At 45.4% G+C, this 19,483-nt stretch overlaps 2 protein-coding genes across 4 annotated transcripts in view; one reads left to right on the top strand and one right to left on the bottom strand.

Moving 5' to 3' along the window:
* The window catches only part of ERP29 (endoplasmic reticulum protein 29), a 221,605-nt gene that overhangs the window by 2,344 nt on the left and 199,778 nt on the right, over window positions 1-19,483 (top strand). The window lies entirely within an intron of this gene.
* On the bottom strand, window positions 224-19,258 carry LOC126931489 (endogenous retrovirus group K member 6 Env polyprotein-like). Of its 3 annotated transcripts, none has more exons than XM_050749843.1 (3): window positions 19,168-19,258; window positions 9,384-9,530; window positions 224-3,786 (listed from the first exon to the last, which is right to left on the bottom strand). In XM_050749843.1, exon 3 carries the CDS (start codon window positions 2,984-2,986, stop codon window positions 1,937-1,939), a length of 1,050 nt encoding a protein of 349 aa, XP_050605800.1. In that variant the 5' UTR covers window positions 2,987-3,786; window positions 9,384-9,530; window positions 19,168-19,258; the 3' UTR covers window positions 224-1,936. The 3 variants fall into 3 exon arrangements, with proteins under 3 accessions (XP_050605800.1, XP_050605799.1, XP_050605798.1); XM_050749842.1 differs by lacking the exon at window positions 19,168-19,258 and adding an exon at window positions 18,816-18,905; XM_050749841.1 differs by lacking the exon at window positions 19,168-19,258 and adding an exon at window positions 17,821-17,910.

Genomic DNA, 19,483 nt, shown 5'->3' on the forward strand with positions numbered 1-19,483 from the left:
TAAATTCTATGTTATGTGAATTTCACCTCAACTGAAAAAAAAAAAAAACAGGATCCCAGAGCTGGTCAGGGGAACTTGGGCAAACCATACAACCTCTAAGCTTCCATTTCCTCACAATCTCTGAAGTCACTTCCAAGTCTCATTTGGCTTATTCTGTGAAGGATAAAACAGAGCTGACATTTGTTCATTTGTATCGGTTTTATTTACATTTTTGAAAAGGAAATAGATACAGATGGTAAAGAAAGTTTCAGTGAAATGTAAATCTGATGCCCAATCCTGTGGCCCCAAGAAGAAGTATTAACTGTGCACCCACTACATGCCAGGAACTGTACTTGGAGTCTTCTCAAGAGCTTTTTAAAAATATTTTTACTTTTTATTTTTTTTAGTGACAGGATCTCACTCCGTCGTCCAGGCTGGAGTGCAGTGGTGCGATCATAGCTCACTGCAGCCTCTACCTCCTAGGCTCAGGTGATTCTTCTGCCTCAGCCTCCCAAATAGCTGGTACTACAAGCACGTGCCACCACACTCAGCTAATTATTTGTGGAGAGTCAGGGTTTCAATATGTAGCTCAGGCTGGTCTTCAGCTTCTGGCTTGAAGTGATCCTCCTGCCTTGGTACATAGAAGGGGTTACAATATAGATATACTAGAGTGAGAGCATAGGTGTGATGCCTGGCGATATGTGGTTTACTTGTGAGACAGCACCTGACCTACAGCCATCTATGACTCCTACTATATCTTCCATGCCAGGAGTAACAGTGAGGATACCTGGCAATAATAATAAGCCTAGAGTCTAATGGCTTATTTTTTGTAGAGATGGGATCTCACTGTGTTGTTTAGGCTGGTCTTGAACTTCTGGTCTCAAGCGATCCTCCCAACTCAGCCTCCTGAGTAGCTGGGATTATAGGTGTGCACTACCATGCATATATATTTTTTTTCTTCTTTTTTTTTCTTGAGAGAGAGAGAGATGGGGTCTTGCTATGTTGCTCAGGCTGATCTCGAACTCCTGGCCTCAAGTCATCCTGCTGGCTTGGCCTCTCAAGTGCTAGGATTACAGGCATGAGACGCTGTGCACAGACCTAATAGCTTATTTTTAAAGCTATATCAAAATGTCATGCACCTGAACATTTGAAGTAACCTCTCCGATACAGTTTGGATATGTATCCCCTCAAAATCTCATGGTAAAATGTAATATTCAGTGTTGGAGGTGGGGCAAGGTGTGAGGTGTTAGGATCATGGGGGTGGATCCCTCATGAATGGCTTGGTGTCCTCCCCCATGGTAATGAGTTCACGCAAGAGCTGGTGTGGACCTAATCTCTGTTGGACTGAACAAAGGGGGACGAACACAGGAATAAAGATAAAGACCAAAGAGTATATTTGGAAGAAGGGGCCAGGGGGCTCCTTGCTTCTAGTGACCAAGGGCCCTGAGCTTTAGAGCCCTTTGTATTTATTGGGTAAAGGAGATAGGGAGAAGAGAGGGTGGTTGTTGGTCAGCAGCCTGAGTCATAGCAGGCTCGCAAGACTGCATTCTTTGAACAGTAGGCTCTAGATGTCCCAGTAGATAACCTCAAGGTGCACAGCGCCAGGGAGTGATTGCCCTCAGCAAACCTTCTGGCGGCTAAAGCAGAAGTGAGTTTGCCCACATTCTGCATTCATGATAAACAGTTTGCTCTTTGATCATATAGCCTCAGTGGAATGCTGAGTTGGTGACGACCCATGGGCATTCGGCTCTCTACATTTCCCCCTTTCTGTTTATGAATTAATTGAAAGAATGTAAGGCCAGGCTGGGCAGCTCTCATTTTCTGATTGGCGGTCCATCCAATTTTACAGACTGTGAACAGAAGACAGAGAAAAAAACAACATTATTGCAAGGACTACATATAAGATGTTAATGAGGTGCTTTAGATAGGTCCAAGGGTTGAGGCTCTCCAGGCCTTGCTAGAATTCGGTCCAGTCTTCTAAAGAAGGCTGAAACTCTTGAGTTTGTTTATTTAAATCAAGAATTTTGTTTTGTAATTGACCAATATCAAAGGTGATGTTGGATGTGCAAGCTCTCTGCAAATGGGCTTTCACAAGGTTCCATGGATACTCACTTTGGTTATATTCTAAGTTGGTTACACAAATATGAGTGTGATTAAAATGATGGTGCAATTGCTGTTGCAATTGCAAGCTTTGTACTTGTTCTTCTAACCATAGAACCATGGATTTCAACATTGCTACTTCAGTTTGTAACTCAGTGTTAATTTTATTGTGAAGTAGCCATACTTGGTTGGCCATACGCATCCAGTTTTCCACATACTGAGTTGTTTGAATAGAACTATGCAAAGTTACAGAGGACATCACAACAGAAGTTATTAATGTGACCAAGGAAACAATAGCAAAAATTATGATGCCTAAGGCTTTATGGATACAATGAGTAAGATGAGTTAAAAGTGGTTTCATGAAGTGCAAAGCAGGGGTGGTAGCCCAAGGCTCAGACAGATGAACAGGAATCCATAGCCCAGGGATGCAACCCAGAATAATCAAAGTAGAGATATTATGTGTGTGCAATGTGCTATGATTAATGCAGTGATATAACTGGCAAGATTTACAGGTCAACTGGGTATTGTTTACCTGGAGCTGGTCCTTCTTAGCTGCCAAAAAGACATAAGGATTAAAAACACAAACTATAAATCGAGTGGTGATATTCTTTACAAACGTAACATTAAGACTGTGTTGCTTACTATTGCTATTATTGGATAGTATCCCATCCCAGATGCTGGCATTCATAAATGGGAGTGCTGCCTTCCATAATGTCTCTTGGATTGGTCCTTTCCTCCCTAGATAATGCCACTGAGGAAGAGGCAGGCTAAAGCCTGCTCCATGCCAAGCAATCCGGGTGGCAGACTGGGATTGGATCCCGGTACGGTATAAAGAAGCAGCATTAAAAGCTTGCCACCCCATGCCAGCGAAGTTTGTGCCATGATTTCTGATTTTCATGTTTTCCATATAGTTGACCTTTAGGTCCCCAATCCACAATGTCTCCAACTTACCATAGATTGTTTTCTAGCCAGTGGGCCGAGATACTGGGTCCATGGAGGTGGGTAGGAACTATCAAAGGGAATCCATTCCATACAGTCAGCACAATTAGGGTGATTGGGCCGGGAATGGTTGGTTAGCACACCAGTTACATTAATAGAACCAAGACTTAATAGGTACATGACTTTACCATAATGACTCAACCTTTCTTGAGCTTGAATTATAAGACAGCTATGGTTGAGCGACGTCTTTGTAGTGATAAAGGGAGTCCTTCTAGTGGGGCGCTATAATTAATGACGTTGTTCTGAGAGCCCAACTGTTCTATGTCGGGGGAGTCAGGGGTCCTGGAGCCCACACTCCCTGATCATAATAAATCTCAGGAGGAGTGTCACTCCAAAGTATAGGTTGCACTACTGGTAGATTGAGAACATATGCCCAATATGTTTTTGCCTCTGCACAGGGTAAACACCGCACAGGACATTATGGCTAATATGGCCAATAACATGGAATCAGGGGTTTTTGCCTGGCCTTGATGCTCCAGTAGTTTCTCAGCTTCCTGCGGGGTATTCTTGAGTTGCCCCCGGGTTATGGGGGTTGAGGTCCTCATGACTCCAGTCGGCCTTCTCTCCATCTTTGCACTCAGGCTCAGCTGGCTCATGGCTTGTACCAGAGGGACCGGGCCCATAGTTGGCCACCCTGGGTTCCTCTAGTCTCCTGTTCCATGGTCGCATGCACCTTGAGGGCACCCACACACACGGCTTGTCCATCTCCTGTAAAAACACAAGCATACTGTCATCCCCACGTCAGTGAATCCACCAGACCTTTCCATTGTCCTTTTTCTGGGGATTTCCATAACACTTTCAGATAAACTTTTCTCTTTTCCTCTAACACTTGCCAATGTATTTCTGCTGTAGTCTTACCATCCATACCAGGAGTCAAAAAATTTAAAGTAAATAAGGCTAAGTATAGTTTTGTTTGAGGTGGTAACTGGTCTTCTATCCCTCCTTTCTGTTTTTCCCTTTTTTTTTTTTTTTTTTTTTTTTTGAGATGGAGTCTTGCTCTGTCACCAGGCTAGAGTGCAATGGTGGGATCTCGGCTCACTGAACCTCCCAGGTTCAAGTGATTCTCCTGCCTCAGCCTCGCAAGTAGCTGGGACTACAGGCACGCGCTACCATGCGCAGCTAATGTTTGTATTTTTAGTACAGACGGAGTTTCACCATGTTGGCCAGATGGTCTCGATCTCTTGACCTCGTGATCTGCCTGCCTCGGCCTCCCAAAGTGCTGGGATTACAGGCGCGAGCCACTGCACCCAGCCCCTTTCTGTTTTTTCAACTTGCGTTGTAATGTTTGATGTGCCCACTCTATAATTCCTTGTCCTCTAGGATTATAAGGAATTCCTATTTTATGGGTTATAGCCTAAAGCTGTAAGAATTTTGAAAAGCATGACTAGTATAAGCGGGTCCATTGTCAGTTTTTAATTATTTAGGTATCCCCATATGAGCAAATGATGACAGACAATGTTGCCATACATGACCAGCTGTCTCACCTGTTTGGCATGTAGCATGCTGCATATGAGAATAAGTGTCTATAGTCACATGAACATAGCTAAGTTTACTAAAGGCTGCTATATGTGTAACATCCATTTGCCAGATTTCATCTGGAGCCAAACTTCGTGGGTTACAATCTTCCACAGGTGTGGCTCCAGGGACATGCTGGGAAGTAGGACAGGCTTGTACTATAGCCCTAGCTTGGCTGCGAGACAAATGGAACACGCGAGTAGGGCGGAAGTATTTTGGTGCAGTCGTGCATGAGAGGCTTGAGCTTGCTGAAACACAGAGCTAATCAGTTTATCTGCTCTATCATTACCTAGAGGTAGTGGCCCAGGAAGTTGTGTGTGAGAGCGAATATGAGAAATATGAAAAGGAGCCGCAGGAGAGCAAATAGTTTGTTGAAGTCTTAGTAACAAATTAAGCAGTTCTGGGTCTAGTGTATTTTTAATTGTAGCAGTTTCTATGCAACTGGCTACACTTACAACATAAGTTGAATTGGGCAGGGCCTGGTGGCTCACGCCTGTAATCCCAGGACTTTGGGAGGCCGAGGCAGGCGGATCATGAGGTTAGGAGATCGAGACCATCCTGGCTAACACGGTGATACCCTGTCTCTACTAAAAAAAAAAATACAAAAAATGAGCCGGGTGTGGTGGCGGGCGCCTGTAGTCCCAGCTACTCGGGAGGCTGAGGCAGGAGAAGTGCTTGAACCCGGGAGACTGCACTCCGGTCTGGGCGACAGAGCAAGATACCGTCTCAAAAAAAAAATAAATAAATAAGTAAGTTGAATCACAGACAATGTTGATAGGATCTGCAGCTGTGAGCTGTAAAACCTGAATGACTGCAATTAACTCTGAGCCTTGAGCTGAAACCCCAGAGGTCATTATTGTTTGAGTATGTTTAGGTCCATAAATAGCTGCATGACCTTTAGAAGAGCCATCAGTAAACGAAGTCTGGACACCTGAAATAGGCTTGTGTTAAGTAATCACAGGAAGAATGAAAGAATGGACTTTATAAAACTGCAAAATTTTGTCTGAGGGATAGTGGTTGTCTGTTGCACCCACAAAGTCTGCAAAAGTGATTTGCCAGGCAGTCGACATTTCCCAAGCTCCAGACTGTTGCTGAGAGTCTAAAAGAACAATAATTTTATCTGGATCATATCCCATAAGCATCTTTGACCTATGCCTGCCCGGACAGTCACAATTTGTGTAATTAAAGAAAGGTTTTTTATTGCAAGGTTTTCACTGTTTGATTAGGTAGAAAGAGCCATTCTATTACTGTTACAGATTTGTCTAAGCACTGGCCTAAAAGTCCTGTTGGAGAGTGAGGGATAGGAAAAACAAAAGCAAAGGTTTTTGTGGTTGTAGCCGTGAGGCATATCATTGCCCTTGCGTCTGCTCTACAAGTCGTCACTCCACTTCTGCCTCTTTGATCAATTGCTGTGGGGAATTTAAGGAAGAATCTCCTTGCAAGGTTTGATAAAGGTGTGTAAGTTGGTAAGTTGCAGTACTTAGCATTGATCACAACCAATTAATATCTCCTAATAATTATTGAAAATCATTTAAAGTCTGTAACCTGACTTTACGGAGAACTACTTTCTGAGGCCGTACACTCCTCTCCATAACAATAGTTCCTACATATTGGTATGGGGATGTTGTTTGTGCTTTCTCTGGAGCAATTTTGAGATTCCTTTTAATTAAAGCCTGTTTTGTTTCTCTGAATAACTGATGTAAAATTTGATCTGTAGGAGCGGCCAAAAGAGTATCATGCATAAAATGAATGATATACACAGTGGGAAACATATTTCAAGGCTCCTTTAATGCTCTTCCCACAAAGTGCTGACATAATGTAGGACTGTTAAGCATGCCTTGAGGTAAAACTTTCCATGGATAGTGAGAAACAGGTTCTCTATAATTAATAGAAGGCACAGAGAAGGCAAATCTAGGCTTATCCTTCTCGTGTAATGGTATAGTAAAGAAACAATCCTTAAGATCTATTACTACAAGAGGCCAGTCTCTTGGAATGGCTGCTGGGGAAGGTAAACCTTGCTGTAAGGCACCCATCGGTTTAATTTGTGCACTAATAGCTCTCAAATCATGCAGTAGTCACCATCTTCTGGACTGTTTTGGAATAACAAATACTGGTGAATTCCAGGGGCTGACTTCTCTGTATGTCCTGCGTTCAATTGTTCTTTTACCAACAGATGAAGTTGATCCAGCATCTCCTGTGTTAGGGGCCATTGATCCACCCACACAGGTTTGTCACAAAGCCATTCTAATGGTAAGGCAGTGGGTGGAGGAGAAATATTAATGATCCCCATCAGAAATCCTGACATCCTAGCCCTTTGCTGTTTTTCCAGTTATACATACCGGGTTAGGGTTTCCTTGTAGGAATTTCCCTAAACCTTTTCCACTCTGATATCCCATGTCCTTAAACATTTTAAATCCTGGGTTATCAAAGTTTTCACTTGTAAGTCTCATATCCCATGCTGTAAGTAAGTCTTGACCCCATAAATCGATAGCTGTATTTGCAACATAAGGCTGGAAAGTACATGACTGTCCATCCGGACCAAGACAAGGTAAAATCTCAGCACTCTCTTGAACACTTTTAGCTGCTCCTACTCCCACTAGGGATGTAGAGGTTAGTCTGAGAGGCCATGCTGGGGGCCAGTCCTTACTGGATATTACTGACACATCAGCTCCGGTGTCCATAAGCCCATACAATTTCTTTCCTTTCCTTTGTACTACACAGGTGGGCCTATTAGAGACTATAGGTTGTGATAGATTTCTCATGTAGTTGTGCTCCCAAAGCCTTTATTTCCTCGTTTCTCCTTTCGTGGAGAAGAGTATAATTTGCAGGGAATAAGCAATAATTGAGCAATATATTCTCCCGGTTCCAAAACCCAAAGATCTTGTGACAGTAAAACTACTTGAATTTCTCCTTCATAGTCAGAGTCAACTACTCCTGGGACTACAGTGATGCCTTGCAAGTTAAGGCAGTTTTTGCCTAAAATTAGTCCCATGTATCCTGCTGGTAAAGGTCCCCAAATGCCAGTGGGGACTTTGATAGGTTTGCCTCCATCAACTAATGTAATTCTTTCTCTGACTGGAAGATCTAATCCTGCACTTTCTGGTGTTCCTGGGGTGAGGGAATCAATGTTCCTCCTGGGACCCACCCCTGAAGTGGGGTTGTAGTCTGAACTGGGAATGCCCTCATTGTTTGAGGGGCCCGGGTCCAGGCCCCCTTCTCGTTTCCTGATGGGGGTACCGTTTTGATGAAATTTTGAGCGGCATTGAATAGCCCAGTGATTTCCTTTGTTTCAGCGAGGACAGAGTACTGGCGTTTTTTCTGCTGGGGGGGATGGGGGGGCACCGCATTATAAGGCATTCCTTTTTAAAATGTCCAGTTTTTCCACAGTTATAACATGTTCCCACTTTAGGGTTTGACCCTTGGCTCCTTTTAGATTTGTCAACTACTAAATTAGTCGTTGCTTGAGCTAAAATTGCAGAGCGATGGAGCTCAGTTCCTACATCCTGACAAGTTCTGAGAAAATTTCTCAAGTTTTGTACACCTCACAGGTGCCAGTGCACATTTACAATCTGCGTTTGCATTCTCAAAAGCTAAAGTTAAGGTTAGCATTTCTGTGGCAGCGGTATGAGGAATCTGATGCTTCACTGACTCTTGTAATCTTGCAAGAAATTGCACATAGGGCTCCTGCGACCCTTGCATGATATATAAAAAGGATTGTACTGGGACTCCCTCTTCTGGAATTGTGACCCAGGCATGTTTAGCGGCCTGTGCACACTGCTGATAAGCAGCATCTGGAAGTGTCATTTGAAGTTCCAGGTCTGAATAAGGGCCATTACCTAACAGCATATCCTCTGTAATGTCTCCGTGTCCAGCAGCATGATTCTGTCTAGCCTGGTCTGCACACATTTCTTGCCAATTTAAATTCCATGTCAGGTATGCACTAGCAGACAAACAAGTGCGGGCCAAATGTTTTACATCAAAGGGTAGAAGGCGCATAGCACCAAATACAGTTTCTAACAATCCTAAGGTGAATGGGCTCTGTACCCCATTATTAATTACACTGGTTTTTAATTCCTTCAACAACGTAAACTCTAGTGGGGTTTGTTCATGAATAAACTGCTGTGGATTGTTTGGATCAGGCCTTATGGAAATAGGAAACGTGCCACGTCCTAAGGGCTCTCCAGCTATGGCAGCAGAGCGTAAAATTCTTTGTACTGAGGTCTCTATTTCTGCTACTGAAGGAAGCGGTACAGATATTTCTGCAACTGGAGGGGGCGGTATAGGCCAATTTTTATCCTCCCTCTCCTGTTTTTTATTTTCAATTGGTGCTGTGGGTGGGATAACACTCTTTCAGATTTTTAGACTCAGAACGTGACTCCTGCTGTCCAGCAGAATAAGAAGGAGATAATGGCAGGAAAGTACGAACTAAACTCCAAGTGGAGAAAGCAGAAGAATCAACTTTAAGACCTTTTTGATGAGCCTGTTTTAATTTTTTTCCTGCTCTTTGCCAATTTTCTACATCAAGAGTGCCTGCCTGTGGAAACCATGGGTTATGCATAATAACCTCCTGCAGCATCTTCGCTAATGTCTGAGGATTAACCTGAGCACCAGATTGTTTCAACAAAACTTTAAACAACTGCACATAGTTTTTTTTCAACAGAAAAATTCTGCCCCATGTTACCTGATTCAGAAAACTTCCCATTCCCAGTACTTCTTTAAGAGAGCACTGACCTTATATTGCTCCTGGTACCTCTTTAGGGCACTGACCAGTACCTCTTTAGGGCACTGACCTTATATCAGCTGCCAGCAGACTCATTCCAGGGTCCCCATTCGTCTTGTCAACTTCAGCTTCTCTGCTCCAGCAGAACTTCTTCGTTCATGTCCTCGGAGTTCCTGTTCTGGGGTGCCACTTTGATGCGTGAATGGACCTTGGTGGACTGAACAAAGTGGGACGAATGTGAGAATAAAGATAAAGACAAAAGAGCATATTTGGAAGAAGGGGTCAGGGGGCTCCTTGCTTTTGATGAACAAGGGCCCTGAGCTTTAGAGCCCTTCATATTTATTGGGTAAAGGAGACAGGGAGAAGGGGGGTGGGGTGGTTGTCGGTCAGCAGCTTGATTTACAGCAGGCTCACAAGACTGCATTATTTGAACAGTAGGCTCTAGATGTCCCAGTAGATAACCTCAAGGTGCACAGCGCCAGGGATTGATTGCCCTCAGCAAACCTTCTGGTGGCTGGAACAGAAGCAAGTTTGCCCACATTCTGCATTCATGATAAACAGTTTGCTGTTTGAGCATATAGCCTCAGTGGAATGCTGAGTTGGTCACAACCCATGGGCATTCAGCTCTCTACGGAAAGGAGCCTGGCATCTCTCTTGCTGTCTGTCGCCATGGGATATGCCGGCTCCCCCTTTGCCTTCTGCCAGGATTTCTAAGCTTCCTGAGGGTTCACCAGAAGCAGAACAGATGCTAGCACTGTGCTTGTACAGCCTGCAGAACCATGAGCCAAATCAATCTCTTTTCTTTATAAATTACTCAGCTTCACGGCTGGGCACAGTGGCTCATGCCTGTAATCCCAGCACTTTGGGAGGCCGAGGTAGGTGGATTACTGAGGTCAAGAGTTCGAGACCAGCCTGACCAACATGGTGTAACCGCATCTCTAATAAAAATACAAAAATTAGCCAGGCATGGTAGGGCATGCCTGTAATCCCAGCTACCCAGGAGGCTGAGGCACAAGAATCGCTTGAACCCAGGAAGCAAAGGTTGCAGTGGGCCAAGATCATGCCACTGCACTCCAGCCTGGGCAACAGAGCCAGACCCCGTGTCGAAAAAAAAAAAAAATTACCCAGCCTCAGGTATTCTTTTATAGCAATGCAAAACAGACTAACACACTGTCTTTTTTTTTTTCAGCTGTAAAGTAAGAATAATCATTGTGAAATGAGATATTAAAATTCTTTTTTCTTTTTTTTTTTTTTTGAGATGGAGTCTCGCTCTGTCGCCCAGGCTGGAGTGCAGTGGCTGGATCTCAGCTCACTGCAAGCTCCGCCTCCCGGGTTTACGCCATTCTCCTGCCTCAGCCTCCCGAGTAGCTGGGACTACAGGCGCCCGCCACCGCGCCCGGCTAGTTTTTTGTATTTTTTAGTAGAGACGGGGTTTCACCGTGTTAGCCAGGATGGTCTCGATTTCCTGACCTCGTGATCCGCCCGTCTCGGCCTCCCAAAGTGCTGGGATTACAGGCTTGAGCCACCGCGCCCAGCCGAGATATTAAAATTCTTTGGAATAGTGCCTCCTCAGCAGCTTCACAAAGCTACCATGTGGAGTTGTTGTTCAGTGGGTATAGAGTTTCAGTTCTGCAACATGAAAAAGTTCTGGAGACCGGCTGTGCAACAGTGTGGATATACTTCACGTTACTGAACTGTACTCTTAGAAATCGTTAGGATAAAGCTGGGCATAGTGGCTAATGCCTGTAATCCCAGTAATTTGGGAGGCCGAGGCAGGTGGATCACGTGAGGTCAGGAGTTTGAGACCAGCCTGGTCAACATGGTGAAACCCCATCTGTATTAAAAATACAAAAAAATTACTCGGGCATGGTGGCAGGTGCCTGTAATTCCAGCTAGTTGGGAGGCTGAGGCAGAAGAATTGCTTGAACCCGGGAGGCGGAGGTTGCAGTGAGCCAAGATAGCGCCATTGCACACCAGCCTAGGTGACAGAGTGAGACTCCATCTCAAAGAAAAAAGAAATGGTTAGGCTGGTACATTTTATGTTATGCATTGTTTCCCAGAGTTAACAAAATTTTTAAGGAAATGTACACCATGTGAGATACCTAAAAAGCTGTCCCAGGAGAGGGATGATACTTATTCTGTGAGCTCTGAGAGGGGAGACAGGAGCCAGTTAGCAAACACTGAGTGCTCCAGCCAGCCCGCAGAGCCCCAGCATGGATGCTGCACCTGAGGTGAGGCTGGCCTTGGAGACCTCTGGGCCCCTTCCAGCTCAGAGGTCTGAAGGATTTGAGCTGAGTCAGGTCAGCAGATGCTAGAACTTTCCATTCATAGACTGTCCAGTTTTGCTATATTTGAGGAACAGAAACAGGTCAGAGACCTTGGCATGCTTTCATACTACTACGAAAACATAACTTGATACAACCTTTAGTATTATCATTTATATTATTATTTTTGAATTTTATTATTTATTTTCTTTCTTTCTTTTTTTTTTTTTTTTGATACAGATTTTCCCTCTTGTTGCCCCAGCTAGAGTGCACTTGCATGATCTTGGCTCACTGCAACCTCTGCCTCCCAGGTTCAAACGATTCTCCTGCCTCAGCCTGCTGAGTAGGTGGGACTGCAGGCGTGCACCACCATGCCCAGCTAATTTTTGTATTTTTAGTAGAGACGGGGTTTCTCCATGTTGGCGAGGCTGGTCTCAAACTCCTGACCTCAGGTGATCCGCCTGCCTCGGCCTCCCAAAGTGCTGTTATCACAGGTGTGAGCCACCATGCCCAGCCTTTTTATTTATTTTATTGAGATAAGGTCTTGCTATGTTGCTCAGGCTGGTCTTGAACTCCTGGCCTCCCAGAGTGCCGAGATTACAGGTGTGAGCCAAGGTGCCCAGAAGGCACAACCTTTCTGGCAGGCATTCACGACTAAGAACTTAATCCAAGAACACAATTGGGCAAGCGTGTGAAGTTAGGGAAGAGCACTGTTGTGAACTTCAACCAACGAAGATGGCCTGAGAAAAACTGGTGACTGCTCGGCAGCATTCAGAGGGATGAGACATCACTCCAACTGAGCCATGAAAATAGGGTCTGGAGGCAGGGAACATAAGCCCAATTCACACTTCAGCTATGACAGGAAATATCCTCTCCATTTACACAGGGCACACACCAAGTAAATGACTTTGTACCTTTATTTCATTCTCTTTACTTTTTTTTTTTTTTTTTTTTGAGATGGAGTCTCGCTCTGTCACTCAGGCTGGAGTGCAGTGGCACGATCTCGGCTCACTGCAAGCTCTGCCTCATGGGTTCACACCATTCTCCTGCCTCAGCCTCCCGAGTAGCTGGGACTACAGGTGCCTGCCACCACACCCGGCTAATTTCTTTTTGTATTTTTAGTAGATGGGTTTTCACCACGTTAACCAGGATGGTCTTGATCTCCTGACCTTGTGATCCACCTGCCTTGGCCTCCCAAAGTGCTGGGATTACATGCATGAGCCACCGCGCCCGGCCTGTTCTCTTCTTTTACATAGGGCGTACACCGAGTAAATGACCTTGTAACTTTTCTTCATCCTCTTTATTTACATATGGCGTACACTGAGTAAATGACTTTGTAGCTTTACTTCATCTTCTTCATTTATGTAGGACATACACCAAGGAACTGATGGAAACTTCTACAGGGTATTTAAACCCCCAAAAATTCTATAATGGGGTCTTTGAGCCCCTATGCTCAGCCTGTTCCCACACTGTGGGGTATATTTTCATTTTCAATAATTTTCTTCATTTCTTTCCTTGCTTTGTGCGTTTTGTCCAATTTTTTGTTCAAGACGCCAAGAACCTGGACACCCTCCACTGGTAACACAACCATCAGGCAATAGGGGTACACCTGGAAAGGACATGGGACAGTTAGTGCAGTGAGGAATGGGAGGCAGGGCCAAATCTCTCTGAGCTGGGAGGCTGCTCCTTCTGGCCTCTCCACAGCCTCACCGCTTCCATTTCCTGAGGCAGACAAGGACTGCCTCAGCCTGGGACAAAACAACCTCTCCGTGTCCACAGCCACCCACAACTGGCTTAATGTTCCAGTCTCACTTCCCAGGATCCTCTGAAGGGCCCAGCTTGGGTCAAATGGCCATTCCTGGGCCAGTCAGCTGTGGCCAGGGGATGGAGTCACATGGCACCCACATGAAGCAAGGCCCATCCTGTAAGTAGGGGCTGTTGAGTGACAGGCACTGTGGAGGTGTCGACACCCACTCCTCAAAGTATGGTCCTGGACCGAGCAGCAGCATCTACATCACTGGGCAGCTTCTTAGCAATGCAGAAACCCAGGCACCACCCCACAGCTAAGGAATCAGAACCTGCTTATTTATTTTGATGATAGGTGCATGGCACCACACTCAGCTCATTTTTGTATTTCTAGTAGAGTCAGGGTTTCTCCATTTTGGCCAAGCTGATCTCAAACTCCTGACCTCAAGTGATCCGCCTGCCTCAGCCTCCCAAAGTGCTGGGATTACAGGCATGAGCCACCACACCCAGCCTGTATCCCACATATTGATCCTTTTTTTTTTTTTTTTTTTTTTTTTTTTGAGACAGAGTCTTACCCTGTCACCCAGGCTGGAGTGCAATGGCACGATCTCGGCTCACTGCAACCTCCGCCTCCCAAGTTCAAGCAATTCTCCTGCCTCAGCCTCCCCAGTAGCTAGGATTACGGGCATGCACTACCATGCCTGAATAATTTTTTGTATTTTTAATAGAGACGGGGTTTCACCATGTTGGCCAGGCGGGTCTTGAACTCCTTACCTCGTGATCCGCCCATCTTGGCCTCCCAAAGTGCTAGGATTACAGGCATGAGCCACCATGCCCAACCTTATTTATTTTTAATTTTTAAAAATTTTTTGGAGATAGTCTTGCTCTATTGCCCAGACTGGAGTGCAGTGGTATGATCTTGGCTCACTGCAACCTCTGCTTCCCGGGTTCGTCATTCTCCTGCCTCAGCCTCCTGAGTAGCTGGGATTACAGGCAGGCGCCATCACACCCGGCTAATTTTTGTACTTTTAGTAGAGATGGGGTTTCACCATGTTGGTCAGGCTGGTCTTGAACTCCTGGCCTCAAGTGATCCACCCGCCTCGGCCTCCCAAAGTGCTGGGATTACAGGTGTGAACGACCGTGCCCGGCCAAATTTAGTACTTTAAAACAACATTAAAAAATCTGTTTCTGGCCGGGCACGGTGGCTCAAGCCTGTAATCCAAGCACTTTGGGAGGCCGAGACGGGCGGATCACGAGGTCAGGAGATCGAGACCATCCTGGCTAACACAGTGAAACCCCGTCTCTATTAAAAAACACAAAAAACTAGCCAGGCAAGGTGGCGGAGCCTGTAGTCCCAGCTACTTGGGAGGCTGGGGCAGGAGAATGGCGTAAACTCGGGAGGCAGAGCTTGCAGTGAGCTGGGATCCGGCCACTGCACTCCAGCCTGGGCGACAGAGCGAGACTCCGTCTCAAAAAAAAAAAAAAAAAAATCTGTTTCTGTGGGACGGGAATTTGGGTATGGCTTGGCTGGGTGTGCCTGGCATAGAGACTCTCACAGGGCCACGATCATGTTGTGGGCTGAGGATGCTGTCAGCTAAAGGCTCAATTTGGTGAGTATCCTGTCCAAGCTCATGTATGTGTTGGTAGTCCTTAGGTACTCACTGGCAGCTGGTAAGAGACGTTAGTTCCTTGACATGTCTCTAATGGACTGAATAGTATGTTGCCCCCAAATTCATGTTTGCACAGAAGTTCAGAATGTGACCTTATTTGGAAATAGGGTCTTTGCAGATGTAATTAAGATGAGATCATGCTGGATGATGTTGGACCCTAAATCCAATGACTGTTTTAATAAGAGAGTACACAGAGAGACACACAGGGAAGGCCATGTGAAGACAGAGGCACAGCCTGGAGTGATACAGCCAAAGAATGCCAAGGACTGTCCAAAGCCACCGGAAGGAAGGAGCCTTCCCTGTAGCCTTCAGAGGGAACATGGCTTTATTGACTTTTTTTTTTTTTTTGAGACAGTCTCACACCGTCACCCAGGCTGGAGTGCAGTGGCGTGATCTTGACTCACTGCAAGCTCTGCCTCCTGGGAACACGCCATTCTCCTGCCTCAGCCTCCCGAGTAGCTGGGACTACAGGTGCCCGCCACTACGCCTGGCTACTTTTTTGTATTTTTGGTAGAAATGGGGTTTCACTGTGTTAGCTGAGATGGTCTCAATCTCCTGTCCTCGTGATCTGCCCACCTTGGCCATAAGCCACTGTGCCTGGCCACTTTTTTTTTTTGAGATAGAGTCTTGCTCTGTTGCCCAGACTGGAGTGCACAGGTACAATTTCAGCTCACTGCAACCTCTCTGCCTTCCCGGTTCAGGTGATTCTCCTGGCTCAGATTCCAGAGTAGCTGGGATTACAGGTGCCCACCACCACCACTGGCAAATTTTTTTTTGTATTTTTAGTAGAGACGGGGTTTCACCATGTTGGCCAGGCTGGTCTCGAACTCCTGTCATCAAGTGATCTGCCTGCTTTGGATTCCCAAAGTGCTGGGAGTAAAGGAGTGAGCCACAGTGCCTGGCCTCTGCTGACACATTCATTACAGACTTCTAGCATCTGGAGCTGTGAGGATCAACTTCTGTTGTTTTAAGCCACCCAATTTGTGATACCTTATTACAGCAGCTTTAGGAACCAAGTGAGCCAGCTTCCCTAAGAGCAAATGAGTAAGAGTCAGAGAGGGCCCCATTGGAAGCCAGTGTGTTTCTGTAACCTAATCTTGAACATGACATCCCGTTCACTGGAAGCAAACCACTTGATCCAGCCCACATGCAGGGTGAGAGGACTACATAAGATCATAAGTACCAGGAGGTGAGCATCACTGAAGGCTGTGAACCAGGGCAGCCTCACCAGCAAACAATAGAGGAATTTCATTGGAAGAAACCGCTTTCTTCAGGGTTCTGCCTTCTCCATTCATTGATTCCTTCAACGGATAAATTTATTAAGTACCTACAATGGATTGGGTATTAGGGACATATGACCAATAAGACAAAAAAGATTCTTTCCCTTGTTGAGACTATTTAGTTACAGGATAATAGGAACATCTGATTTAGATTAGGAAAGGAGGGTATGGGCAAGGCATGTCTTTCTGAAAAAACATTATCAAGAATTGACCAGGTGTGGTGGCTCATGCCTGTAATCCCAGCACTTTGGGAGGCTGAGGTGGGCGGATCACCTAAGGTCAGGAGTTCGAGACCAGCCTGGCCAACATGGTGAAACCCTGTCTCTACTAAAAATACAAAAATTAGTCGGGTGTGGTGGCAGGCACCTGTAATCTCAGCTACTTGGGAGGCTGAGGCAGGAGAATCACTTGAACTCAGGAGGCGGAAGCTGCAGTGAGCCGAGATTGCGCCCTTGCACTCCAGCCTAGGGGACACAGCAAGGCTCCACCTCAAAGAAGAATAAGGTTGAAGAATGAGTAGAAACTAGGGTGTGCGTGTGTGTGTGTTTGTGTGTGTTTGTGTGTATGTGTGTGTTTTAGGAGGGAAGAGTTTCTAGGTAGTGGGAAAGCATGTGCAAATAAGTAAGTTGAGCAGCTAGACTAAAAGCTGCCTGAGGGCAGGGACCTTGTCTCTTCATCACTGCATCTCTATTATATGACATCATCTCTGCATCTGTATTACAAGACACAGAGCCTGGCAGAGAGAAATTCTTACTGGAGGAAATGAATGAATCCCGGGCATCTTCTATATAGGTTGGTGCAAAAATGATTGCAGTTTTTGCCATTACTTTTAAATGGCAAAAACCACAATTACTTTTGCACGAATATTTCCTATTACAGATGTCAATTCAAGTCATTTAAAAATTTTCTCCCGAAGTTAACTGCCGGATGATTGCTCTTATTCATAGTAGGTAGCATAGGCAAAGCTGCTAGAACAAAAGACTCAAAGTAAGTAAAAGGTCAACCTAAGTTTCTTTATTCTCACATAACAATACTGAGTGGATATTTAGGTCAGTAAGGCACAGTTCTCCTCCACTCAGGAATCTCTCATCTTCAGGCCTTGCCTTCTCCAGAGCCTGGTCACCATCTGCTTCCAGGTGGCAGAAGGAGTAAGAGCACAGGGGAGCACCTGTTGGAGGTCTGTATGGGCCAGGCCTGGAAACTGTGCACACCTCTTCTGCTCGCTTTCTGCTGGGCAGAGCATAGGCACAGAGACACACTTATTTTACTTTGATAATGCAGTGTAGGTGTATGTCCAACAAAGAAAATAATAATTCGGTAGACAACTAAGTCTCCACTCCAATATTCAATTACTTATGCTCTGGTATGTCTCAAATTAACCTAGATAGAAATGAACTCTGAATCTTCCACTTCCATCAAGTTTTTCACTCACTCAGTGGCATCATTATCCATCCAGTTGCTTAAGCATACATGTGAAAGTTATCCTTGGTCTGTTTCTTATCCTCCCCTTCCACATCTAATCCTTCAGGAAGTCCTGAAAATGTTACCTCCGAAACATGTCTTAAATCCATCTTCTCAGCCAGGCCCAGTGGCTCATGCCTGTAATCCCAGTACTTTGGGAGGCCAAGGGAAGTGGATCACTTTAACTCAGGAGTTGGAGAGCAGCCTGGACAACGTGGAGAGACTCCATCTCTACAAAAAAATACGAAAAATTAGCCAGGCGTGGTGGCATGTCCCTGTAGTTCCAGCTACTCAGGATGCTGAGGTGGGAGGATTGCCTGAGCCCAGGAGGTCTAGGTTGCAGTGAGCTGTGATCATGCCACTGCACTCTAGCCAGTGGGACCCTATTTAAAAAAAAAAAAAATCCATCTTCTCTACACCTTTACTGCCACCTCCTTAGTTCAGACAGTGTATTAATCGCTCAACTGCATTATTCTCCAATAGCCTAATAGCTCTGTTTCCATTCTTGCTTTCCTATATTCCATTTTTACAAAGCAGAGTGATATTTTAAAACAAATTTGATCACACCACTCTTTAGTTTAAAACCTTACAATAGCTTAGAATAAAATCCAAAGTCCTGATTATGACCCCCAAAGGCCACATATGATGAAGCCACTGCCCACATCTCCAACCTCATCCTTTTTATACTTTTTAAAAAAATTTTTTTGAAATAGAGACGGAGTTTCACCATGTTGGCTAAGCTGATCTCGAACTCCTGACTTCAAGTGATCTGCCCACCTTGGCCTCCTGAAGTGCTGGGATTACAGGCATGACCCACCGCGCCCGGCCTCCAGCCTCATCCTTTATCAGTCTCCTCCTACTCGATCTACTCCAGCTACAATGACCTTCTTGCTGATCCTTGAACATATTTAGCATATTTCCACCTTAAATTTTTTACCCATCTGCTCAGAAATCTTTCCTTGGATTTCCAATAGCCAGCCCTTTCTCATTCCTCAGGGGTCTCAGCTTAAATGTTACCTCCTGAGATTCCTTCCTTAATAATCTAATACGAAGCAGTCTCCACATCCCGTTATTCTCTTACCTCAGCATCCTGTTTATGTTCTTCTTAGCATCAGACTCGGGCTTTTTCCTGTTTATTACCTACTTCCTTTTCCTGAAAGATCCATGTGCCGGTACCGTGTCTTGTTCCTACTGTTTCTCCAATGTCTAGTAGATTTGGCACATACTGATGTGCAATTAATAAGTGAATGAAGAACCATTGAGAGGCGATTAGTCAAAAGCTCTTTCAAAGCCCTTTGATAGGTTATCGGTGGAGAGTAGGGAGCACAAACCTGGGGTCCCATTCTAACTTGACCACTTCTCGGCTGTGCGCAAACTAGCTCTCTTGAGCCTCAGTTACCTATTCTGCAAATTAGGGATGGGAACATCCATACCTCACAACACCAAATGGCTCCCTTGTAAAGATGAAAAGAGGTAACGTAGGAAAGAACTCCACGTAAGGTTAATGCTCCGTAAACACCGCTGCTACTGCTATTATATATTCTACACAATCCTGCTCCCTTAAGGCAGGACACTTTAGGTGCTTCAGTCCTCTCTTCTCTCTCCCGGGTTGACCTCCATGGATCCTCTCAGAAGAGCGTTTCCCAGGCGTGAATCCCTGCAGAGTGGAGATAAACGCTGAGGCTCCAACGCACGCGCACTCACGCGAGTTCGGACCCATGACGTCATTAGCGCAGCGCCATCGCCGCG

This window comes from Macaca thibetana, chromosome 11 (assembly GCF_024542745.1).
Source record: "Macaca thibetana thibetana isolate TM-01 chromosome 11, ASM2454274v1, whole genome shotgun sequence".
In the NCBI taxonomy this organism is placed as follows: domain Eukaryota; kingdom Metazoa; phylum Chordata; class Mammalia; order Primates; family Cercopithecidae; genus Macaca; species Macaca thibetana.